This window comes from Marmota monax, unplaced genomic scaffold (genome assembly GCF_021218885.2).
Source record: "Marmota monax isolate L192 unplaced genomic scaffold, Marmota_monax_Labrador192_F-V1.1 WCK01_AAM20220418_F8-fsc00179, whole genome shotgun sequence".
Classification (NCBI taxonomy): domain Eukaryota; kingdom Metazoa; phylum Chordata; class Mammalia; order Rodentia; family Sciuridae; genus Marmota; species Marmota monax.
Window position 1 is genome coordinate 3,225,143 of NW_026695200.1, and position 26,850 is coordinate 3,251,992.

At 41.2% G+C, this 26,850-nt stretch overlaps 1 protein-coding gene across 1 annotated transcript in view; it reads left to right on the forward strand.

Annotated features, from left to right (window-relative positions):
* Atp10a (ATPase phospholipid transporting 10A (putative)) overlaps nt 1-26,850 on the forward strand; it is a 183,253-nt gene that overhangs the window by 120,067 nt on the left and 36,336 nt on the right. The window contains 5 exon segments of the mRNA XM_046428816.2: nt 12,456-12,541; nt 21,294-21,400; nt 21,787-21,918; nt 22,939-23,069; nt 24,780-25,032. Coding sequence (XP_046284772.1) covers nt 12,456-12,541; nt 21,294-21,400; nt 21,787-21,918; nt 22,939-23,069; nt 24,780-25,032 — 709 coding nt within the window.

Sequence of the window (26,850 nt, forward strand, 5' to 3'; positions counted from 1 at the left end):
AATATGTTGTTCCAGGATCTTCTAGCTTTCAGGATCTGTGTTAAAAAATCTGCCATAATTGGTTTATCCCTATATGTGATCTGATTCCTTTCTCTTGTGGCTTTCAAAATTCTCTCCTTATTCTGTATGTTGGGCATTTTCATTATAATGTGTCTTGGTGTGGATCTGTTGTGATTTTGCACATTCAGCATCCTGTAGACTTCTTGAATTTGGATTTTTCATTTCATTCTTCATGTCTGGAAAGTTTTCTGATATTCTTTCATTGAACAGGTTGCTCATTCCATTGGTTTGGACCTCTATGCCTTCCTCTACCCCAATAACTCTTAAATTTGGTCTTTTTATGCCATTCCATATTTCTTGAATGTTCTGCTGTGGTTTCTTATCATTTTTGCTGTGTTGTCTATGTTCTTTTCAAGTGGTCTATTCTGTTGGTGAAGCTCTCATTTGAGTTTTTAATTTGATTTATTATTTCTTTCAATTGAAGGATTTCTGTTTGTTTGTTTGTAAACCTCTATCTGTCTGTTGAGGTGATATTTTGCTTCTTGGATTTGTTTATTATGTAGCTCATTGTTGAAGTGATCTTTCACTGCCTGTATTTGTTCTCTTATGTCTTCTTTGAGATCCCAATACATTTTAAATCATGTATATCCTAAAATTTTTCTCTGTCATTTTTTTCTGCTGTAGCTGTCAATTCTTCTACTGATGTGTTGTCTTGATATGTTTTTGATAATTTCTTCCTTTATCTTTTCATGTTGCTCGCATTTCTTTCTTTTCAGCTCTGTGCAACTGGTGTATTATTGTTTTACTCTGTAGATTTTTAGTGCTCTTGTATTGATCTTGGTTCCAAGATCCCTCCTTTGTGGGGAAGGACATTGTTAACAGATCCTGATATCAACAGTACATCACCTATGGACAAATTATTGTTATTAAGACATTTTTTTAGTTAGTCTCAATGTCCAGAAATGTTGGATTCAATTATTATTTAAAATATAGTTAGTAATTTCATAAAAGGTGTACAGTTTCTGGTGGCAGACAGTGACCTGGGGGTCGGGTGTAGGATGATATGCTAAGGGGGAAAGAGGTGAGGGTATGGGGTTACTATAACTTAGGAAATTTGAAGGAGAACTCTAATGAAGAGGGTTAGTAGCAGGGGAATAGACAGGAGGTAATTTAGGGTAGACAAGTATGTGGGAAGACAGAAGAGTACATAAAAACAAACACACATATGTATTTAGAAAATTACAGGATGTTAAAATAGTAAAATTTGGAGGGTGAAAGAAGAGGAAAGAGAAGAGGAAAAAGGGCAGAAAGAAAGAGAAAAAAAAGAAAAGGGGGGCTTATGCAATTCCTCTATTATATTATTCAGGTGACTCAGTTCTCAAAGTTCTATTTCATGTAAAGTTCTTGGTTTCACATATGTTGGGGTTGTGAGGGCTACAGCATAGAAGGATAGATGAGCAAGAAGAAGGATAAGAAGGAAAAAAAATACCCTTAGAATTCCGTTTCCTTCCTGCTTCTCTTCTCTTCCAGTAGGTGGAGTTGTCTATTTTAAGGTGGGGTCTCTGTCCTCAGGGTGGTGTAGGTAACCAGGGCGAGGAAGACTTGAGCCCCCGGTATGGTATCCCTCTCCTATCTGGAGCTTCACCACTCCTGGCCTCTCTGTTTTGCTCCAGGTTTTAGACCACTCCCCTCTCTTGTTTATTAGGTCCCAACTGTTGGACCTCTCGAAGTTGGGGCGGGGGTGAGCGGGAGGAAGTTGGAAACCAGGTTCTTGTTCAATGGAGATCCGAGCTGATAGCCATGCCCACCAAAAATGGTGAGAAAGGTTTTCCAAGATGGAATTGGTCTGCTTCCAGCACCTGGGTGTCTGGTGAGGTGGGGGGAGCTGATTAGGTGATTCTGCTTTGCTGAAGCATCGTGTATGTGCTAGAATGGCGGGCTTTGGTTCCAAGTCCAGAGTCTTACTGGAATACAGAGGTTCTGATTTCTGCACAGGTGATTGCAGCTCTGGTGATTTCTGTGAAAATCCACTGTATAGGGGTCCTGTCCCATGCTCTGAGATGTTGTATTCTGTCTAGGTGAGACCCTCTGGAGACGCCGCCTGACTGCTTTCTTGGTTTAATTCCACAGAGCAGCCAGAAACAGTACCTCCTCTATTCCGCCATCTTGGATCCTCTCTTTGGTGTTATTTCTTATAAACATATTGTTGAGGGTTTTTTTGGGTGGGGGGGGGCGTCAGTCTCACAGTTTGTGTGTGTGTGTGTGTGTGTTGCTGGGAATTGAACCCAGGTCCTTGTGCATGCAAGGCAGGCAGTCTGCCAACTGAGCTATATCTCCAGCCCCCAGTCTCACAATCTTTATCTTTTCAAAAGATTTCACTTGGTCAGCTTTTAAATTCATTGCTGATAGTTTTGTGTGGAGAATATCCAACTTTTATTTATCCTGCTTGACTTGATTTCCTTTTTCCTTCCATTTTCACTCTCTTTGAGATTGATAATTTATCATTCTTTCTTCATTGGTTTGGAAATTATATGTCCCTTTGCAATTATTTTAGTGGCTACACTAGAGATTACAGCATGTATCCCTGACTTTTCAGTCTTCAGTGTGTATTGACTTTTATCCTCTTCCTGGACAAAGCAAAGGTCTTTTAAAAATAAAAGGAGTGCCCAGAGTGCACCACTGTGCCCAGTTATTTATGTATTTATTTTTTGAGACACAGTCTCTCTATGTTACCCAGGTTGGTCTTGAACTCCAAGCTCAATCCATCCTCCTGCCTCACTCTCTCTAATGCCGAGACTGCAGGTGTATACCACTGCTTCTGGCTGACTTTCAGCATTCTAGTGCATGTACCTAGATATGATCTCCCTTTATTTATCTTTCTTTAAGGTTATTAAATCTGTCGTTTGTTGCTTTGTAATCAAACTTAGTAAATTCTCAGCTATTATTTCTTCCAATATTTCTCCTGCATATTTCTCCTTTTTTTGGTGGTACTTCAGTTATAAGCATGTGAGATTTGTCTCTGTCCTCTAGTCTTTTACTCTGTTCTTTACTTCCCATCCTCTAGTTTCTCATGCTTTGTTCTAAATTTTTTAAAAACTTATATACACATATACATATATACATATATATATATACACACACATACATACATGTATGTGTGTGTATAATATATTGTTATTGTATCTTTATGTTTATTCTTTTATTTACACTTGGTGCTGAGAATCGAACCCAGTGCCTCACACATGCCAGGCAAGTGCTCCACCACTGAGCCACAACCCCAGCCTTGTTCTAAATTTTTTTTCTGAGATTTCTTTTAACTTACTTACTAAGTTTTCTCTTTATAATTGCCAAATTTACTGATAAACCTTTCATTGAGCTTTTAACTGGAATTTTTTTGACTCTTGACTTTTTTTTCAAGTTTGTTAAGCCACATTTTAGTTTCTAGCTCTTCCATTTCACTCTTCTTCAGCTTTGTGATCATAGCAGCCATGGCAATTTTGAAGTCCTATGCCCTTGTTCCTATTCTTATTTTTGTTGGTTCTTATTTCATGATGCTTTATCTTATGTCTGGTTATTGTTGAGTATGTGTCTGATATTGTATTTGGAAATTGGATTTTTACAAATATTTTGAGACCATGGGTTACACATACACAGAGGGAGAGAGAGGACTTTCTTTGTTCAGTATCTGACTGTTCTAGCAATCTGGGGGTTCTAACAATGTGGAATCACTATAATCTAATTTTAGGATTGAGATTTTCTGGGCCACCCACCTGACTCTAAACTGGTTAAGTAGCAGTTTGAAGAAAATTAGTTCGGTAAGAGTGGAAGACATTATTTCATGCAGCAGCACCACGTTGGATTAAGTTCCACATTGGAACTCTTTCTTCCAGTTCAGTATTTCTCTGGGGTCCAGTTCTTTATGGCCCTGTTAAAAAAGCAAAGATGTTTATCAGGCCCCTCTCTTGGTAGGCCCTATGGCAGGCAGAAACCTGCTGTCAATGGTGTTTATGTCTAAATACTCTGAGTCTTTGAATATGTTATGTTGCCTAGCCAGGTGGAAATTGAGTTTGCTAGTTAAATTAACCCCTTCAGGTAATTAATCGGCTGTCACTGAGATGGGGAGATCATCCTGAATTACCCAGATGGATTCAGTTTGATCACAAAGAGCCTCATAAGTAAAAGGGGGAGGTGGTACATTCTCAAAGTGGTACAGCATGAGGACTCTGTCTCCTCATTGCTGACTTTGGAAATAGAAGGAGGCCATACATCGAAGATAGCAGGCAGCCAATCAAATGAGTTCTCCTAGTGCCTCCTCAAGGATCACAGTCCTGCTCTCTCCTTGACTTTATCTTCATGAGACCCACTTCCAGCTTTTAGAACTATGAAATAATAAATTTGTGTTTTCAAAGCCGCCTTGTTTGTGGTAATTTCTTACAGCAGCAGGAGGAAGTGAATACGTGACCTGAACTACAACATTTGTCTCACCAGTTTCCCTCTGTTTCTCACTCAGAATTTGGGCACTCCCCTACACGGTAAAGAGCCTCCGAAAACCAGTCCTAAACTCTGGATTTTTTGTCTTTTCTAGATCTTGGCTTGATTTTCCTTCACATTCTTGTTAAATCTCTGATATCTTCAGGCAGGGATTTGTATTATTCTATCCAGCATCTCTGTTTGCCTGCAGTTGGAGGTTTGGTCCAAATTCCCCAGTCCTTCCTTGCTGGACCAATTTTATTTTGAATCTGATGAATGAACTAGTCCAGTTGTGCTTTCGAATTTCATATTCCTTCTGCCAGTATAGCCTTGGAGTCATTCTGCAGGTTAGTATAAGAGCTTCACGGCTGTCCTCCTTTTTCTAACCTCTCCTGAGAGGTTACCAATGGCCCTGTAGTCTATGAGACTCATCCCCCAGGGTCTACTTTATTATCTTTACATGTAAGTTTCCAGGTCCCTTCTGTTGCCAAGGGGCAGGGCACCTTTTCTGTAACTAGGCTGTCTGCTCAGTGATCTCTGAATTATGGTAGGTTTATACCCTGCAGCCTGTCTGTGCTGACGCCATCAGTCCCACCTGTCGTGATGGAAGAGGCACAAAGTGGCCTGTGGCTGTGAAGCAGACAAGCTGACTTCTACCCTTGCTGTGCAGATGAGCTCAGCATTGTTGCTGCAGATGTGTTTCATGCAGTGCCACCATATTGGAATAAGTATATATTCTTTCAAGGAGGGCTATTTTAAAGAATAGCCCTCATTTGGGTGTTCTGTAAAATAACTCTCATTACTTACTGTCTGAATGCAAGCCAGTCCTTGATACCCTTATACACGTTGATAAAAGAAATCATGGGGCTCTGCTGACAACCACAGCCCACTAAGGCAGCACAAAGCATTTATGGCCAGGAGGGAAAGGAAAGCTTTTGATTTTGAGAATTCAGGCTCAAGCCCAGTATTCTGAGCCTTTGAATTTTGCCACCATCTAAAGGAAAGCTTAGAGGCTTTTTGGCTGTGAAACAGCAAGAAGGCAAGGGAACAAAGGATGAAAGGGTAGAGAAGGGAGGGAGGTCTGGCTCCCTTGTTCTCGAGTCAGACTCACGGAGGGAAAAGTTGGCTTTCTATTCTCAAACAAAGAAAAGACCACTTGATCTCTAATGCTTGTGCTTATGACAGGGAAATTTGCATTTAGAAAAAGAAGGCAGCAACCCAGACACCCTTTGGTCCATTTCCCCAAGAACTGCCAAAGGTGTTGTGCTTTCCAGAAGCTCCCTGAGGTGTGAGGAATGTGAAGTCCTTCTGTGGAAGGACTGTGAAGGTCCGGATGCCATCTTCATCAACCCTGTCAGCTTTGTTACCCTGGAGACACTGATGATATCAAGAAGGGGTATGACTTTCAGATAGTGTCACGAATATATCACGTACAAGCAGTCGAGAGCTTTGTCATGGACTGCCATGCCCACCTGCTTCTGCACATCTGTATTTAGGGTGCCTTAAATGTTGCAATCACAACTTCTATCATTGGAGATTAAATCATTATTTAAATATTTTTTAAAAATTGTTTGTATTCAGTATTTGTGTTGGAGCACAAAGTGCTAATATAAACACTGAATCTGTGAAACTGATTGGAAAAAATGATTGCTTTAAGTATTCTTATATGTTTGCCATATTCTTCTATGAGCACAAGAATGTCTATGGCTTTATTGGGGGCATTTGTTTATTTAATAAATAGGATCCAGCACCTTCTATGGGCCATGGGACCCTGCAATAGACAGGACAGCCTATTTGCTTTTTCAAGTTAACAAGTTGAAAAATGTTGTTTTGACAGTATAATCTTAACAAGGAATAAGTAAATTTGTGCATTTATTCACTCATTCTGTCTGCCCTCCTTTAAGTTCCCACAACACACACCGGCACATGGTAGATAGAAATTGGATTGAAAGTACAAAACAAAAGAGTTGGGGTAATTATTTCATTAATGTGTGTTAAAATGATTTGCCTAAATTAGTTGAGGTATTCTTCACCTATTGCCAATAAATAATTAGATTAAAGTCTGTGAAGAAATCATATTGTATTGCTGTCAAATGAAATGTGCTTGCACTTGTAAAAGAGAAACTATACTTTCTAGAACATCAGAGAACCCCTCCTAGGCTCTCTTGGCAAATTCCCCCACTCCCTAGCATCAAGTGAGGGGGCTACTGACTGTGGATCAAGCAGTAAGCAGGGGCATAGGCCCCCAAGAACCCAGCACAGAGCTCTGTAACAATTCAGAAGTGTGTGGTACATGGGATCCTTCCAGAGTAAACATTGGTCACCCATGACCATGTGTGTGCCAGGCTGTGAGATGGTCTCAGGGGACCTTTCATCTAGGAAAGGCTTAAGAATGAGAGTTAGCCCCAGCCACACCCAGAGAAGTTTGGACATTTGTGTTGGGGCCATGATCACTTGGTTCCAAGACAGACCTGCAACAAGTGGTGAGATCTAACCCAAAAGGGCAGGTAGAGGAATTGTGCTTCTGCACCAGAGAATCTTCTGTGTCTGATAACTGGAGGTGATGTTAAGGCTGGAGGTAGAGGAGGGTCCTGGAGATCTTTGTAGCCAGGAATATCATGACTGGTGGTACAAAGGGCATCTTTAGAACAGGGTCCCGATGTAGGGACAGAGGAACAGGTATGTTTTCCTTGTCTCCTTGTGAATGCCAGGCAGTGACCCTTCCCAACCTGCCGGGGCAACTGAGCTACATGCTGCTGCTGTACTCTGTGCAGTTTCCCACCAGACTCCTCAGTGCCCAGGTCATGCAGAGGCTAGGACAGATAATCTCACTAGGAAGTATCCGGAGAGTTTGGCCAGGTCCCTGATGCCAGTGCACCTGCAGATACCTCAAGTGCGCACTTTTGCCACCTGCTTACCTCCTAAATTGAAGCCAGGTAAACTGGTTTACTTTATTTCTTTAATGGTAGAAAAAATAATAGTATCTGCTTTAATGGACATTACTTTTGGATATTACTGCTTCTGTTTTAAGATAGAAAAAAATCACTTTTGCTTTTATTGGATAAATATTAAGAATTGAATGAATGCAAATGTGAAATATAGTCTTCCTTCAGTACCTACTGGGAATTGGCTTCAAGATCTCCTCACCCACATCCCAAGGATACCAAAGTCTGCACATGCTTAACTTCCACTTATAAAATGGGGTGGTATTTGCATATAACCTATGCATATCTTTCTATGTACTTTAAATTTTTTCCTAGATAATTTGTAAGACCTAATTCTATTTTAAAGGAATAATAACAAGAAAACATTTTGTACATGTTCAGTATAGGCGCAATATTTTTTTCTGAATATTTTTGGTCCTCTGATGGCTGAATCTAAGATGGTTTGAATCTAGATGCAGAGGGCCTGACTATGTAGTGTTAGTGATAGAATCTTCCCTATGGATCTAGCATTCACCTAACTAATAGTCTAGGTACTGCTGAATTACACTTGTATATCCTCATGTGATTGAACAGGGGACACAGCAACTGTCCAGATACCTTTTCTACCTGGAGGAACTATGGAGCATCAAGAGGAAGCCTGCTTCAGGGCTCAGGATATCCTTGGGTCCACTTTAGTGACTCAACTCTCCAAGCTGTTTCAATTTTTAGCAGAATTGCAAGTTCAGTGCAGAGCTGGAAGACTTGCTGCTGTATCACCACCTTACCTCTCCCATTCCACCTAATAAGGTCAGCATAAATACATTTATCCAACGGCACTTCAGAGGAGAGCAGCAGAAACTGCAAGCATTGTATTACGAGTGAAGCACTTATTTGAACCTGTTTGCTTTGCAGTGTGTGCGTCTTCCTGTCCTCAGCTACATGTAGTCCTGGATACTTGGTGTGCTGTGGCTGAGCTGCAGAGGGCAGTAGCTTTGATTTGAGCCTGCATGCGTGAGCAGCATTCTTGTGGGTAATGCTGTCTCTGCTGTAGTGAGCCATCACAAACACTACTTCACATCAGAGAGGCTTGTGGATTTGTAGGATTACAAAGGCATTGGGAATCCAACTCCAGATGCCCCCTCCTCTCTCTCTCTCTCTCTCTTTTTTTTTTTTTGTTTTGTTTTGTTTTGTTTTGTTTAAAGTCTCATACTTATTAACCAGAACAACCAGGACTAAATCTCTCAGCACTGATGATTTTTTACTCAAATTTTGGGTAAGCTTTGTTAACCCTTCACCACAGGCATTAATGAATATGGGAAGAGAGTAGCAACAATTGGACCAGGGTACATTTAACTGAAACATATTTTTGAATACATTAAAACATTAAGGTACATTTTAAATTTGGGGGGGAATGTCTATAAAATCCCTTGAACACTTTTTGGCTTATTTGATGTGCCATAATCTTTTCCTGTGGAAGCAAGATCCTCTCAGTGAGCATCAGCCCACTGAGCTGGATATATCAGAGGCCAGAGAAGCTTTAAGGCAGTCACTTGAAAGTTGCCATGGCCTTAGGCATGGTTCTTAATGATCCTAAATGATCAGTAGTGCAAAAACCAATCTCATAACAGTGTTGTAAGATAGTAGCATCACACATAGCACAATGCCTGGTATTTAGCAAGGCATCAAAAACTCTTAACTGTCTTTTTTTAAGAAAATATTATTTATTTATTTATTTATTTATCTATTTATCTATTAATCTATTTATTTTTTATGTTGCTGAGGATTAAACCCAGTACCTCACGCATGCTAGGCAAGCACTCTACCACTGAGCTACAGCCCCAGTCCCTCTTAACTGTCTTGATGATGATGACCATGATATATTACAGTGGTGACCTTAAGAATTACTTATGTTGGGCTGGGGATGTGACTCAAGTGGTAGCACGCTCGCCTGGCATGTGCGGGGCGCTGGGTTCGATCCTCAGCACCACATAAAAATAAAATAAAAGATGTTGTGTCCACCGATAACTAAAATAAAATTTTAAAAAATAAATAAATAAATAAATTCTCTCTCTCTCTCTCTCTCTCTCTGTTTTTGAGCCATGTACATTATATTACATTCTCTAAAAAAAAAAAAGAATTAGTTATGCAGGCTGGGGGCTGTAGCTCAGTGGTAGATCACATGGTTAGCATGTGTGAGGCCCTGGGTTCAAACTTGGGGAGGGGAGGAGAAAGAGAGAAAGAAAGGAAACAAGAAGAAGAATGATTTACGTGTGAGACATTTTTTTTTTTAATATTTGTGCTAAATTGTCCCAGAATTCTGGGCTATGTTCTACTTAATCATTAATTCATTTCTCATAATCAATTCTCAATGTTTGTTTACATCTGCTTTTCATATTCTTTTATTGTAGAAAATGCACCATGTTAACCATTTTTAAGTGTGTAGATCAGTGGCATTAAGTTCATTCACACAGTTTGGAGCCATTACCACAAGACATCTCGAGAGTGTTTTGATCTTCCCCAACTATACACCTTTTTTTTTTTTTAAGAAATGAAGCTAGTGGGTTTACCACAGAAGACTAGACTAGGGTCCAGGCTGTAGGGTGGGATAGGGGGCAGTGTTGACAAAAGTTTGGCTGATGAATAACCAGGGCATGACCTTGAAGCTGATTTGGAATGTGGCAGGTAAATGGAACAATAAATAAGTATACTTCTTAAATGAAGGAGTGTTACCATATTGCCTATAGTGAGGGAAAACTCAGTGTTAATAGAAGTTTCCTTACCTAAAATGTGTGCTTTGGATATGAAATGCTTTTTTAAATGAAAAACTCAAGGATGATCCCTGTATTATTTGCTAGGGTTGCAACGGACAGGGCAGCTTAAACATTAAGTATTCATTATCTCATGATTTCAGAAGTTCGAAATCCAAGTTCAAGGTGACATCAGGGTTGGTTCTTCTGAGGCCTCTCTTTTTGGCTCATCTCCTCCCTGTGGAGGGTCATTTTCCTGGGTCTTCACATGGTCATCCCTCCGTGTGTTTGTATTCTCTTCTGCTTATAAGGACACCAGTCCTGATGGATTAGAGCCCCCCTCATGATCTCACTTTAGCTTAAATTACTACCAGAAAGGGGTCTTTACAATTAGAGGCTCTTTCTGAGGTACTGAGGTAAGGACTTCAATGTATGAATTTTGGAGGTAAGGGGAGTTTGCTTGAGCCTAACAGTCTCTGAAGTTCTCTCCAGCTCTAACAATCCTCAAAATTCTTGGCAATTCCAGATGAAGCCAAGGCCCGGACCATGCCTTGGCCATGTGTGCTTCTGAGTCACATGATTGTAGAAGAACATTACAAATGCGGCTCTGAAAGTTCCAGAGACAGAATGTCCTTCTGTCTCTGAGCCGTGTACATTACATTTTTCTTAGAGAGAAAGAATAATAAACAGAGACAGAATATTTTAAGTCCTACCCTCCTAGTCTGCCAAGAATAACCCTAGTGTTCTCTGGAGCCCACTCCCTTCATGGCCATCTTGTACTCTGCATCTGCAAATGTCTACCCTGTAAAAATTAGTCCACCAGTGTCAAGATAATTCACACAGCTTTAAATAAACACAGGACTCTGAAACAGCCTCTCTCTGCAAACAGAATGCAAGGCCATTTCAGTCCAAAGAAAGGGACAGATGGCTAATGAAACTTTAAGAGCCTTTTAAAACAGCATTTCGTGTGTTAGGGACATGGCCCAGTGGTAGAGAGCTTGCTCACATGTGCAAGGCCCTGGGCTTCACTCCCAGCACTGCAAAGTAGACAAATAATAAAATAGCATTTCAGTTATTGCACTCAGCTACTATTACCTGGGGAGTCCTCATTTTAATGCACATACATTGGAAAACAGTACTACGTAAGTTTTGAATTATTACCTTTATGGCTGTATTCTATGCAGAAAAAATGCATTGTCATAGTAGAATAATAATTATCTAGAGTGATATCAACAGTGTTTATATCCTTCCTGTGATTGTTAGCCCCTGGCAATTTCTTTCTGATGATATGCTTGTGTGAGCAAAGATAGTTCCTTTTTTTACCACAATGTGACACTTGATAGAGAAAACATTATGACAGCCTGACCAGAGGACTAATAAAAATAAATCCATTAATTACACTCAAGTTATTTATACTAAAGACTCCTTCCCTATATTTCTCTCCTTTCTTCCTCCCTTCTCTCCTTCCACTTTTGATCTCTTCACATCTATCAGTTGCAAACTCCACATTAAAAAATTTTCTTTGTAGTTAACTGTCATTTTGGGGTGGGTGGGGTAGTACTGGGGATAGAACTCAGGGTCTCATAAAGATAGGAAAGGGCTCTACCATTGAAACCCCTCCACGGCTCTTTTTTTTTTTTTTTTTTAAATTGTGATACAAGGCTGGCCTCCAACTTATGATCCTCCTACCTCAGCCTCCTGTGGACTTAGAATCACAGGTGTGTACCACCACATCTACCTAGCAAACGGTCTTTTTTTTTTTTTTAATGCAGAAGAATAATAAAGGAACTGTTGGTTCACACATAGGCTCTTTAAATCTATGTCAGCAAAGGTCCATGAAGATTTTTTAGTATACATTGAGGAAATGGTATTTTAGTATGAGTTCCTGTTTTTCAGATAGAATTTGCTTCCTTAAATATATATAGAAACTTGGAAGGCGCTGACCTGTCTTGAAAAAACGAAAAAAAAAAAATCAACTCATTTATCCCTTTTCATCATTGGTGGTTTTCTTTGCTGTGATCTGAAATTCTCTTTTTTTTTTTTTTACATTAAAGCCATAATCATCTTGGCTCACTTATTAACCAGTACTGATCTACTAATTGGTTGGTTAAAATGATGAGTTATTATTCATTATAAAAATGAGAAAGCATGGGTTAAGTGCATATGATCATTGACATTCTGCAGAGATTTCTTAAGCAGAGTTCAAGCATGAGATTTCCCAGCCATGGACGCAAGACTGAAAGAATAAAAGTGCCTTTTGGAACTGAGCAGCCTTATCTCAGATTTCTCTAATGTGTACGTGCTGTTATTTTAGGTCTCCGAATTCAATCCTTTGACGTTCACCAGTGTAATCGAGTGTGAGAAGCCAAACAATGACCTGACTAGGTTTCGTGGTTGCATGTGAGTATCGTGCATCTTCCTCTGCTTATCATTCTGCTTGGTAAAGTACACACACACACACACACACACGGACGCATGCACGCACAGAGTTATAAAATAGGTCTTAAATGTTCTTTGCCACATGGTATAATCTTGTGGGAATGCTACCCAACATGTGAACCTTCTGGGCTGCTTTTTGAACAAGTTCATAAGATCCTGTCAGCAGTAGCAACTATCAATGTCCTTGTAATGAGTGTGAGTGTTTCTCCTACCTGGTCAGCACCAAGCAGGTAGGGGACATGACAAGGGAAGTGTGATGGCTTACATGTAGACTCAGAAAATGGCAGCTGGAGCCATGCAGGAGGAACCTGGTTGGGAGCTCATTCCTTCCTTTAGTAAGTCAGTCATTGAACAAGTACTTACATGCTAGGCACTGGCCAGTGCTCTGGATATAGTACAGTGACTCAACAGACAGAGAATTCTGCCTTCATATTTATTTTATTTAAGTTAGGAGAAAAGAAAGATTAATAAACAAAAACACACAAATAAGAAATGTAGATACAATACGTCCAAAGTCCAACACCATTTCTTACTCCAAAGGAGAAAAAATAAAAATGTGGATAAATAGTCCAGTTGGTTAGTATGGGGAGAGAAAATGGAAGAGAATACAGCATTTTGAGATGGAGTTGCTGAATTACAGACTAGAACTATGGGGACAATTTCAAAGAGAATGAGGAAGGTGACAAGGACATAAAGGACATTAGGTTTGACCTGCCCTGATTCACTGACCTTTTGTACATCAGTGGACTCTGCAGACTTAGCTCCCATCTGGAAGATATGGGGCCTTCTCCCTGCTGCTTTCCTGCTCTCAAGCTCAAACTTAACAGTTGAGCCCAGGCTACTGCTTAGTAGTCCAGGTACAGAGTGGCCTCTCTACAGTTACGGAGGGGCAGGGTGTTCTGCTTCTGAAAATGGGTTCTATCTCCAAGAGCTTTCAATAAACTTGAATCTTGTAATTTCTGAGTCATCTGGCATGGCTGACTGTGCCCCACACACAGTAGGCATGCAGAGATGTTGGGGGTTAGTGCATCATGGAAGACTTCACAGTGAAAGGTGAAGTGCATCTGTAGCTAAGTGTGATGGCTCAGTCACCCACTGAAATTGCTCTGAGGATCAGAACTTGGAAAATGTTAGGCCATCACTTAAAGGAAACAGCTAAAGGGGGGTAAAACTCCTAAGAACAAACCTTAACATATAGTCGACAATATCTGGGGGGAGAACACTCAATTACCCATATGTTCCAGTCTGCTGTGAATTTCTGGTCTCTGTCCTTTCCTGGGCTGTCTTCTCCAGGCTTCCTTAACCAATTGCCCCAGGAGTTCAAGCCCTTGGTACCATTTACAGAGGCTCTGTGAATCCCCCGGGCCCAAGCCAGCTAGAATAGGTACTGGGTTTCTGAAGATAGCTGGGCATTAAACAAGTCCTCTTTGGTGCTAAGGCTTCGAGGCTCCGGAGCCCACACTTACTAGCTAGATAACCCTGGGTGAGTCACTCACCCACAATCACTCATCTATACAATGAGGATAATTTAGGACATTCCCTGTGTCAATGAAAGTTCAGTTAATTTAATACACAGAAAGTTTTCAAACATGATAGGTGTTCAATAAATATTGACCACTATCATTGAGGCTGCTTTATTAAAAATACTATTATAAATAATAATACGGAGCAAGAGATGAGAAGGGTCAGGAGATGGTACAGGTAGCTGAGTTACTCAAGTGATCTTCAGGAGGGAGATTAGTGGAAAAGGTGATTGGGAGAATGGCTTATCTGTGTGTGTGTGTGTGTGTGTGTGTGTAAGAACCACAGGAAGAAGGAAGATGGGTTTGAGGTTTCCTGGGTTTGAGGTTTCCTGAGTTTGAGGATGCGGCAAATGCATAAGGCACAGTGATCAGCTGACAGCAAAATAATATGGGTCAGGAATTGTGTTAGTCTGTTGTCTGACTATAATGAAATACCTGAGGCTGGGTACTTATGGAGAGGTTTGTTTAAAGCACAGTAAGTGCAGTATGCTGCAGACTATGGTGAGAACCCTCTGGCTGTGTCTCTCGTGGTGGATGGCATCATGGTGGGAGTGTATGTGAGAGGGAGAGATCACATCACCAGATAGGAAGCCAGAGGTTGAGGAGGGGCCAGTAATCCCCTCCCTCTAGGCCCCACCCCTACACAGGTCCCATTGCCTCTTAACATCAACACAGTGGGGGTCAGGCTTCATGCACTTGAATTCATGAGGGATTACCCACATTCCCTCCAAACCATAGCAGGAATTGAGGACAGGGTAGGAGCTAGAGATAAAAATTTGAAGACCCTCTACCTACAGGTCATATTCAAAGTTAGAGAAGAAGCCAGGCCATATGAGACAGTAAGGAAAGAAAAGAAAGGAATGAAGACAAAGTAATCCCCAAAGTTAGGAACAGTCACCTTGATATGATGGGGAAGCCATCACAAGGGTGATACCCAGGGGAGGAGGCACAGCAGCGACATTGAAAGGAGATCTGCAGTACCCTGGGTTCCACAGAAAGCCTAAGGAAGGTGACAACTAAGTCATTTCAGTAGTCTGAGAGTTATAGCTCCAGTATATAGGAGAGGAAGAGACATTGCTCAACCACTGTTTCTAGAAGTGTGACTTAAAGAGGAGGGTTGTCACCAGAAAGAAGGCCTCAAATACAGAAGAGTTAGAAAGAGAAAAGGTAGGAAAAAACAAAACAAAAATAAAAACCCAGGCTCATAGAGTCCTTAGGTGCTTGTGAGGGGGACGTGTGATCCCTGTGCATGAGGGGCTGGCCCTCAGTGAGGCTGGTATCTTGTGGCTTCTCAATTAACCCAGTACCCAGCCTTCAGCTGTCTTGATATCTCCATCCTGTTTCTCTCCCCTGGGCACTGTGGAAACAGTCTTTTGAACAGACATTGTTCTGAAAGGCCTGGTCAGACTTTTCCAACAATGCTAACATTAAGTGTTCCCAGCATGGTTGTCCTCATGGGTACATTTCCTGAGAAAGACCTGCTGAGAAGGGAACGAAATCCTTTCTGCTCCGTTCTCTAATCATCTTGCCTTCCCCTTTGTTTTTCTACCCTGTTTACCTACCCTGATGGTCCCCCAGAGCCTGGGCCTAGGAAGGGCAGAGAGTTTGAGCAAAATAATGTGGGCCAGGAATTGTGTTAGTCTATTGTCTGACTATAATGAAATACATATGGCTGTCTACATATGCACAGACCTCTGCATATGTAACCCCATTTAACTGATTTGCTATCTCTACCAGATGAGGTGGTTCGGATTTGCCACAGGATTGACAGTGTGCCCACAGGCCCCTCTTCCAGCCAGACTAACTCAGGCAGGGTCTTTGGAGCCTATGGATAGCATTGTCTGAAAGGTTTTCTTGTGACTGTGGCACACCGTCAGCCTCATCAAGGCTGAAGCTCAGATCCAGAAAGAATACAAAGGGAGGATCAGCGAGGTCAGGGGATCCAGGGCATTAGCAAAGGGAGCAGGGCAGCCTCATGCTGAGGACTGCTGTCCTGAGCAGGGAGTGGGCCTGCTCATGCTGGATTCCCATGTTCTATCCTGGATAGAGAGAAGGAGGTCAGAGAAAAGGAGGTTGATTCACACTCATCCCAATAATGCTAGGAGCAGGGAACTAACCTGGGGAGCAGATCTGTCATGGAGACTGCAGAGCCAGTTCCTGGTTGGCTGGCTTGTGTGTTTGTTATCATCTCAGGGTGGCCTCCCTTTAGCCTCTGTGAGACAGTGGCTACATGCAAGTAACTTCATCATGCCAGGGAACCATGGATGGCAAACTCCTCAACAGGCATGCCAGCAAGTTTTGTTCTTTTCTTGGACCAGCCAATCCAAACTCAAAATCTTAGCCATTTGCAGAGCTAAGTTTGGGTTTATAGCAGCAAGAAAACCCAAGTCTGAAGTTAAGCTCTCCCCATTGCTGGGGCAGGTGACCTTAGAAATTTACTCTGCATTTCTGATCCTCCACCTTTGAATTTTGTGGTTAACATTGGCTACCCCCTCAACTTCACAGGCTGACCTGAGAAACAAATGAAAGAAAATATGTGAAATACCACATGAATTAGAATATATCGTGCAACCACTCTGTGCTAGCTTTAGTGTATGGTTCCACTCATGTGAGATATCTGCGGTAGGACAATCTTATAGATACAGATAGGGGATCAGAGGTTGTTAGGGCTTGAGAGGAGGGGAGTGGAATAGGAATGGGGAGTGACTGCTAATGGGTATTTGGTTTCTTTTGGAGATGATGAAAATGTTCGCAAATTAGCTGCTGGTGGTAGTTGCACAATTATCAATTTACAAAATAGCAACAAAAAGCTCCAGTGAACTATGTACTTTAAATAACTGAATGTAAACTAAATCTCATGCTATTAGAAAAAAAGGGTTAAGAACACTTAAAAGACCTGTGTTGTTTCAAATGATCTTTATATGAAATCTTCAGTTAGAAACTGGAAATAGAAATATTCTTCACCTCTTTCAGGGCTCTGCCCCAGGGCATCACAGCTGCACATACAGGCCCCTTATGAATGGAGACTTGGCTTAGGGTGACTCCATTTGACTGTGTTCAGTCAGCTTCATGTTGTATAGTGATCTTTGAAACCACAACTCAGTGAAACATTTGCATTTTCCCCTAAAGGATGAAGCAAAAGAGGCTGTCTGGTCATCTGATGTAAATTTCCAATTCACATTATAAATTCAGTTGCCTATTTTTCTCTTCAGAACTATCAATGTTTGTTTTATATATTTAGGTGCTTTGATGTTTGGATGCATATATACTTGTTATGTCTTCCTGTTGAATCCACTCTTTCTTTATAAGATGACTTTGTTCATCTTTTGGGAGATTTTGGATTCAAAGCTGTTTGCCTAATATCAGTAGAGCCCCCCTGATCTCTTCTGGTTACCATTTTTACCCCAAAGTAAGAGTCCACAGAGCAGGGTTTTGAGCTTTTCTTCCTGATGCTGCAGAAGCATTTGCAACCACATAGGGCTAGTGTGAGCATTGAATGCCATCAGGAGCCCAGAGCCTGCTTGTTGGGGTACAAACAACAGAGATGTCATGGTAAATTGCTCTTCTGACTGTGAGATATGAAGGACCCAGGCTGATGGTGTTGAGGCTAGCAATGGTGTGCTGCAGGCTCCAGCGGGGGGGAAAAATGTGGGTAACCTGAATTAGGGCAATGAATTAGGTGAGAAGGAGGCCCTGGATTAGAGAAATAGCCAGTGAGGAGGTTGCTATTGAGAACTGATGGTAGAATGGATGGAAAAACAAGGCATTAATAACACTGAGGTTGCTGGTCCAGCAACCTCAACCAATGTATCAGCAAGTTGCTTTCTCCTGAGGTGCCTCTGCTTGGCTTGTGGATGTCCTTCTGCTCCTTATGGCTGATGTGGAGCCACTAACCAGGGTAAAGCAGAGAGGAAAACCCAGGTCTCTGAGTGTTGCAGATGATAACCCTGGGGGAAGCACAGCCTGAAAACTCTCTTCAAGGTTCTGGCACTTGATATTGCAACCCTTAGACCTGGGGGGAGGTATATGGGCACAGGAATGCCTTGTGTTCCTGTTTCTGAATGGATAGATTCCAACCCTGTTGCAGGTGCTTGTCAGCATGTTGGTCATTGCTAGAACTCACCTTCCTTCACATACTGGGACTCAGACACATAAGAGCCATTCCCAACAGCAAGTGCAGTCACCAGAAATGGAACATCTTTCAAGAGAGAAAAGCTGAGCAGGTCTTTTATTAGCTGAACTTGCCATTTCCCAAAGATCCTGCATATGGCACTTTTTAGTGCATGCTACATGGTACCATCAGACAGTACTCTCATAAATTTTTACTTCTGGACAGTTTTGATTTAGAAGAGATTGGTTTGATGAGTTAAGAAGCCTGGGGACTTGAACTAGATGAACTCTTCGAGGTAGCTTAGATTAAATGTTAAAGGATGTATTCAGTTGGCAAGGCTGCCATAACGAATCACCACAGACTGGGCAGCTTTGACAACAGAAGTTTATTTTCTTGCAATCTAGAGCCTGGAAGTCTAAGACCAATGTATCAGCAAGTTGCTTTCTCCTGAGATGCCTCTGCTTGGCTTGTGGATGTCCTTTTGCCCCTTATGTCTTCCCATGATTGTCCCTCTGTCTATGTGCCTTTGTTCTAATGTTGTCTTTTTTTTCTACCCCAGTTTGGTGCTGGGAATTGAACCCTTGAGCATATCAGGCAAGCACTTATGCACAGCCACATCTTCTGCCCCTAATCTCTTCTTTTAAGGTTACCACTCTGATTAGATTAAGTCCTGCCCTAATGGCCCTTTTTAAACTTAATTTCTTGTTTTAAAGACCCTGTCTTCAAATTCCAGTAATATCCTAAGGTCCTGGAAATTGGGACTTCAACATCTGAATCTCAGGGAGGACACAGTTCAGCCCATGCTGTTGCTTCTCTGAATCTATAATGTGAACTTTGAATCTCAAAGGAGGAAGTGCTGAGTATAGCTTGATGGGCTCACGTTCTTGTGTGCAGCTTCATGGAATTGAGACTCATGCTTGCATGGCCCTGGGTCTGTTCCACTGTTATCTGGGACTCTCCCTTTCAGAAGTCTAAGGCAGGTGCCCTTTGCCACCCCCACTGCTGTGTGTGCTCGCATCACGGCATTGCGGCTGCATGCTGGGACTCCCCTGGGTACTGCTGTTTTCCAGCCTTCCTTCCACTTGTGATGAGCTGGTCACAAAGAGCTGTGGGTTGTTTTGTTGTTGTTGTTGTTTGTTTGTTTGTTTGTTTTTAATGTTTTTTGGTTGTAGATGAACACAATATCCTTATTTTATTATTATTTTTTTTAACGGAGCTGAGGATAGAACCCAGTGCCTTCCACATTCGAGGTGAATACTCTACCATTGAGCTACAACCCCAGCCTGCTGTGGTTCTTATATAGGTCAGTGCACTTCCTGGTGATGAGTTGCTGTCTGGCTTGATTAGAAGCATAGCATGGTTGTCCCTCAGTTTCCAGGGGATTGGTTCCAGGACCCTCCACTGATACCAAAACCTGCAGATGCTGAAGTCTCTAATAGAAAATGGTATCTGCATATAACCTGGGTGCATTCTCCTGTATACTTTAAATCATCTCTAGATGACTTATAATAACCTAATACAGTGTAAATGCTATGTAAATAGTTGTTATACTGTATTGTTAAGGGAATTATGGTGAAAAATCTGAAAATGTTCAGTACAGTCAAATATTTTTTTTCAATATCTTTCATTCTGGTTGGTTGAATCTACAAATGCTGAGAACCCATATTGACTGTAGTTTCTAAAAAGCTGTCAAAGAAGGCTTATCTAAAATAGATATTTTTCTTGTTTCTTTTGAGTTTATCTCTTATTCCTAGTAAGCATTACTGGAGCTTTGAGATGAGTCATTCTTTACTGTTACTTCAGACAAATTGTTTTCATATCCAGCTGTTTCTAGAGAGACATCCATGTCAGAAATGTGGCTATGGTGTCCTCTCATTTGGAAAGTGTGAAGCAGGGCTTTCTTTGTAGTTAATATCATCTTATACAGGCTGGTTTCTGGATGCTTCAGCTGGCAGTGAGGTTTTCAGTCTTGAATCTCTTTTTAAAGTACAACTTTACTCTATCTCAGAGTTGCCAAAGTGGACTTTCAGCTCAGTGTTGATTGAGCATCTCCCCCACCTCTGTGTTCCTTTGCATTTGCTTTGCAAAAGAACCACCCAGCATGCATTTTAGCTTTGATTGCATTGTGTAGCTTTTCTGATTATTTCCCTAGTAACTGGGTACCATGCTAGGAGTTAGGAGAAGGGAAAGACTTCCAAGGGTCTCTGGTAAGCTTCCAAGAACCTCAGTGGAGGCATTTTGATTGTGGGTGTACCCAGAGGGGTGAGTTTACTGAAAAGGTGGTGTTTTGGAAGGTGCTTCTCTCAGTGTCACTGCCTGGGGAAGGTTAGACTGTGCTTGGCTGTAGTTCTGGAAGCCTCTAAGGCCCCCCCTTGAGACTTGTACATTGGGTTCCTGCGATTCTTCTGTCCCAATGTAGTCCTAGCATGGGGCTGTCCTATCCAGCACAGGTCACTGGTGAGCCAGGAGGATGAGTTTGAAGACCAGAAGCTTAAGCTTAGATTACCCTTCTGAATCTACATACTAATGAAACAATTTAGAAGCTTGTTTCATGGGCTTACATTTCAAATTACATATATTAGTATTTCTAATAACTGTGATTTTTTTATAAGGGGAAAATATAAAAAATTGTTGCTCAAACTAATATCATTCCCTTTTCCAGATGCATATTTGTATTTTTTTATGACATGAGGTGCTGATTAGAAGTAACCTTTCCTTTGAGAAGCAGGAGATAATATACCACCTAGCAAAGCCAACCTTGTCTGGCTTCCCAACTCTGCTCTGCTTTCCACATTTGGTCTTCTCTAGCTATGTCAGTTTCTAGAGTTAAAAAAAGAAAGATACAAAGTAAATAAATAAGAACCAGGCTTTCCAGCTCTTTTGGATGCCCAGTTACTAGTGAACAATAACTTTTTCTCAGCTCTTGTAGAGGCACACTAAGATAAGCCACCCATACTTGAGGCTCCCTGATCCCTTTACCTGTCCAGCTTCCAGTTATTCCAGGGCCTTCCTTCCCTAAGTTAGTGCTGATTGGGAATTGTATGCAATTACATGACATGTGCCAATTATTCATCAATAGCATACACGATAATGGGAAGAAGGCTGGACTGTATAAGGAAAACCTGCTGCTGCGAGGGTGTACCATCAGGAATACAGAAGCAGTGGTTGGCATCGTCATCTATGCAGGTAGGTATAGGCACTTTAGATCGTGTGCTGCCATGTGGTGCCGTATGCTCTCAAACATTTCTCCCTAATTTTTATCCGGAAGAGTAGCATATACCATTGTAGGAAATTTGGGACAACTAGGATACAAAAAGAGCTTAAGTAAGAATTGTTCTAATAATTCCTCAACTAAAAGTGTTCTCTCTTGGCCTTATAGCATATTTATTTCCATTCATTTTCCCACCATTGTTAAATATGCAAGATTAATTTTATACCCTGCTATTTTGACCAAGATTGTCATATAAGCATAATTGGGTGGCAACATAGTGGTTCATTCCATGGGATCCACATCAACTGGTCCTTTAACTGTTAGTCATTGGTTCACTACATTTCTTCCTTTTCCCCAACAGGACACGAAACCAAGGCTCTGCTGAACAACAGCGGGCCCCGATACAAGCGCAGCCAACTTGAGAGGCAGATGAACTGCGACGTGCTCTGGTGTGTCCTTCTCCTCGTTTGTATGTCTCTGTTTTCAGCGGTCGGTAAGTCTCCTAGATGGATCACCAATGAATGGGCACTGCTGAGTAGCCTCCAGGCGAGCTCTGTGGGCTGCCTTGACTCATTCTGATCCAGCATTCTAAAACACATTTTTTCACTGATTTGGACTCAAGGGCTGTTTGCATCAGCACAGGCCACATTGAGATGCCTAGATGATTGATGGCAGAGTAATGTTATTTTCTGAATTGACAACTCTTTGGATGGAAGAATGGATGCATCACAGCAGCAGTAATAATGAGTCTGTGAAAGAAGCATCAGAAAGCTGGTGATAAACTAAAGCCAATAGCAAAAGAAGCACAAATGTTACAATGGGAACTTCATGAAAACAGGAAAAAAGAAACATTACTTGGATACCAAGAAGGGGCTGTAGTTTACATTAGCCTTGTAGGGAAGTATGTTGACGCCCCAGTACAGGACCTTCACCTTCACCTTCAGCTGCCAACATGCACGAGACAGGTGTGACATGGTCTGAGAGCTCAGTGGTAAAAGACATAAGCATATAGAACACAAAAAAGACTTCTGTTATCGGATAGGTGTGGGACCTAGTCGGTTAAATCGTGTCTATTGCTGTGGCTTCTCTGAATGTGAACTTTGAATCTCCAAGAAGGAACAATAATGGGAAGCATATCCAAAGCCCACTGATTTTTCATGAGACAGTCTTTTGTGAGACACACACTACAAAATTCTTTTTTGTGTGCTTCACACTGCTAAACACAGATGATTCCTACGTTATGACCAGTGGTACTATTACACATCAACAATAGGAAACTTTTGGTATGAGGATAAGTCCAATTTCAAGCTCCTTCCAGAAATCTGATCAAGGATGCCAAAAATACTTGTGTGTTTTTACTTTCTTACATGGCAAGGCAGGCTAATAAAGCCATATGTGCTATGTCCTCTGTCCTAAATGTGCTGTAATCTTAAAAGTTTTGCTTAATTTATACTAGTAGTATTCATACTTTTTCTATCAGATGAATGATGTTTCTCTTCGAATGTTGCTACAGGACATGGATTGTGGGTACAGCGGTATCAAGATAAGAAAGCATTATTTGATGTCCCTGAGTCTGACGGCAGTTCTTTATCCCCAGTCACAGCAGCAGTTTACTCATTTTTGACAATGATAATAGTTCTGCAGGTAACAGTACTAAGCATCGTATGATACTTGCTTTACTTTTCTCAAGAGAACTTGAAAGTCATAATAGTCTGCTAAGAATTTCCTATAATTTCTGCATCTGGGAGAACCACAAATATATCTGCCTGACGTGTTGCTTTTTATTTCTCCACTTATTTATAGGTTCTCATTCTTGGGTGATTTTTCAAGTTAAAAAGTTCTCCTTTGTTTTTCTTAAGATTCCTAATGCTTTGAAATCTTGGTGTTGGTCATCATTTTTATGTCATTGTTTTTCCTTTCAATTTTTTTCTTTTCAGTGTTGGGGATCAAACCCAGGGCCTTATATTAGGCAATCCCCTACCCAAATTACTTTGTTTAAAAATAAATTTTATTTTGAAATAATTTTAAGATTTACAGAAAAGTTGCAAAGACTAACATAAAGAGCTCCCATAAAGAACTCACATAATTCCATCATATAGCTTCTCCAAAATGTGAACATGTTATATTATTGTAGTGTATTATAAAGACAAGAAAATAACTTGGGTACTTTGCCGTGAACACAATTCAAACTGCATCATTCAGAGCTCACCTATCTTTCCACTGATGTGGTTTTTGTTTGTTCCAGGATTCAATTCAATTCAGGTTATCACATTTATAAGTACTTGTTGTTGTTGTTGCTAATATTATTCACATGCCTCCTTCACAACTCCCAGTTACTGAAAGTCTTTTATGTGTAGAAAGTGTAGTTAAAGATTAGGGATGGTCCCCAGCACTCCAAAGGGTGAGAGGGGAAGCAAGAGTCAGCACCAACCCTTTTGAGAATATAGAGAATAACCAGAGGATGTATACTTAGCTTCACCTAGGAGGGAAGCTCTGCTCTCCCTTATCATCTGTGCTTCATATACAGGAAACAGCCTTATTTAAATTTCCAAATTAGTCCTTTTATATAAATGCAAAATTTGTTCTGGTCTTGAGGTAGGGTAATATTTGGCATTTCATTAACATAATTAATTTACCCAGAGAACCATGTTACTCTGAATATGATATTCTGGGCCTATACAAATTATTTCAATGCTGTGACTCTAAAAAGTAAATACTAACCTCAAGGAAGTTGGTCTAAAAATTTCAAGACATGACTGCAAACAATTCTTGCAAAGCCTTTGTCCCTTTATTCTATATTATAAAAGATTGAAGGAATGGTGCTTTAACACAAAACTAGGCTCTGAAAAAAAAATGTCATTTTTTGGTGGATGTTGTCTGAACTCTGGGGTTGTGTCCATGAGAGACAGGCAGCTCCTATCACCTGGGGCCCAAGGGAGGCCTGGGGGTCAAACATTGCCATGGTTTGAGATGACTTTGCTTACGCAGACTCTGACTATGCCATATTTTTTTTCTTTCTCTCTCTCTCTCCTTTCTTTCCTTTCCTAGCCTCTCTCGAGCACAATTTAGTAATACGAAAATGCTTGCTTCTGCCCAAGCCATGGTCACACTTCCAGACACCATAGTGGATTTCCGCTCTGCAGTTGCATCATAGGCTGTCCTAGTTTAAACTCTATGCCAATACTTTAATCCTTTTCCAATAGTGACTCTAAACCAACCTATTTAAGCTCTTAAAGGTACAGTATAGTCCCTGCTTCCTCCTGGTTGTAGTCATTTGTCATTTAAATAGATAAGACCAATTCTACAGCTCCATGTCCTCACGGTCATTCATCCTGTGTGCCTTGTGTCTTCTAGGTTTTGATCCCTATTTCCTTATATGTTTCCATTGAAATTGTTAAAGTTTGCCAAGTGTACTTCATTAACCAGGATATAGAGTTGTACGATGAAGAGACAGATTCTCAGCTGCAGTGTCGGGCTCTGAACATCACGGAAGACTTAGGGCAGATACAGTATATCTTCTCAGACAAAACTGGCACTTTAACTGAGAATAAAATGGTTTTCCGAAGATGCACAGTGTCTGGCATAGAATATTCTCATGATGCAAATGGTGAGTCTGGGGGATTTTCTATTTGGGCTGGACCAGAAAACTGCTATATCCAATGCTGTGTGTGAACACACACACACGCACACACACACACACACAAGCTTCAGGGATTGCTGATTTTCAAGGAAGCATAAAGACATGGCTGTCAGAGCACCTCGGGAGCCTGATGTCTGGCACTATTTATATGAAAGGCTGACACTACCAGGCTCACTGCAGTGTGTGGAATGGCAGGCATGTTTCAGCACTCATTTTCTGTCGGGCAAGTGCAGCAGCAGGCAAGGCACCCTTAAGGAGCTCATTTCTGAGGCATGCAGTCATTTCACTCTGTCACACCCAGGGACAAAGAGATGTTTCTGTTGTCACTCATCTGTCTGTTATCAGCTAAAGATTTTTAGAAGGGCATTGGGTAATTCAGGCTGCATTCTTTCCCTTGGAACAAAATGTCCGTGGGAGCTGGCGAGAAATCAATCGCCTCACTTCCGATTATGATTGCTCAGACAGCCCCTCCTCCCACCTCTCCTTTCCTTATCCTCTGCTGCCTCCTTTGTCTCTGAAGGAAGGCTGAGGGGAGCCACGACTTCTTAAGCCAAGGGTGTGACTAAACCAGCAGTCTCCACCCCAGGCAGGAGAGGGTGCAATGAGAACTGGTCCTGCACTCATAATTTTTCAGGGTCATAGCACCTCCAAGCGAGGCCACCCTGATCTGCAACAAAGACTTTATTTCCCTCCTATAACTGCAACAAATAACATAAAGAAACCTGTATAAAATGGGGAATAGGGGAGATGGAGCAGCCATTGGGCATTAATAGGAAACTTCTTTAGAGATATTTGATGAGAAATCTGGGATTTTTTATGAAATCAAGAATTATCTTGATATTCTCTACCTTCCTCCATATACAATTAACGCAATTGTAGTAAAACAGAAGGCAGAGGAACTTATACACTTTAATGTCTTATTCACCACCCAAAATAAACTGTCTGTGATGGTATTCCATACATTAACCTATCCACACTTTCTCCACTCTCCTTCTATCCTCCCTACCCCTTCCTTGCGTTAGACCCTGTTCCTCCCTTCTGGTCCCCTTCTCTCACTGCTAAAATTTGTGCAGAATAGCTCATTCCCAGGCAGCATTTTCTTCAGCAGCCTTCTGAAATTGAGATCAGTTTCAGACAGATAAAAAGGACAGGTTTTGATATCTATTGCATAGCAGTGACTATGTGTAGTTAATAATTAGGTGTTGTATGCTGCAAAACAGCTACAAGTAAATTTCAGACATCTCACCTTAAAAATGATATGCAGGTGAGGTGATGGATATGCATACATTGCATACATCTATCAAAACATCACATTGTATCCCGTAAATGTATATAATTATGATTTGTCAATTAAAAATATTATATTTTTGAAAATATTAATAAATTCAGGACCTGAGGCTCCATGGGGAGAAATCACAGAAAGATTTTGACAGTTGTTAAATGCTTACCAGAACTAAAGAGTTCTGTTGCCTTCAGAAAATAGGAGAGCATTTCTGGTGAGTAATGAAATAACCAACCATGCATCTCCACAGAACATTTTACAGAAGTGCCTGGATCAGCAGTTGACGGACAGAGAGCACCTTCAGCTAGTTAATCCTATGATCTGATCACTCACTGGTAAATCAATACAGATAAATTTCCCTTTGAGCACTGAGCCCAGCTCATATGCCATAACTGGTCATGCAGACCATGGGTGTGCTTCTTTTTGATGACCTGGGGCCACTGGCTGTGCATGCCCAGGGATAGGTAGTTCCTGAACCACCTTGCCCTCTTCTTCCATGAGGA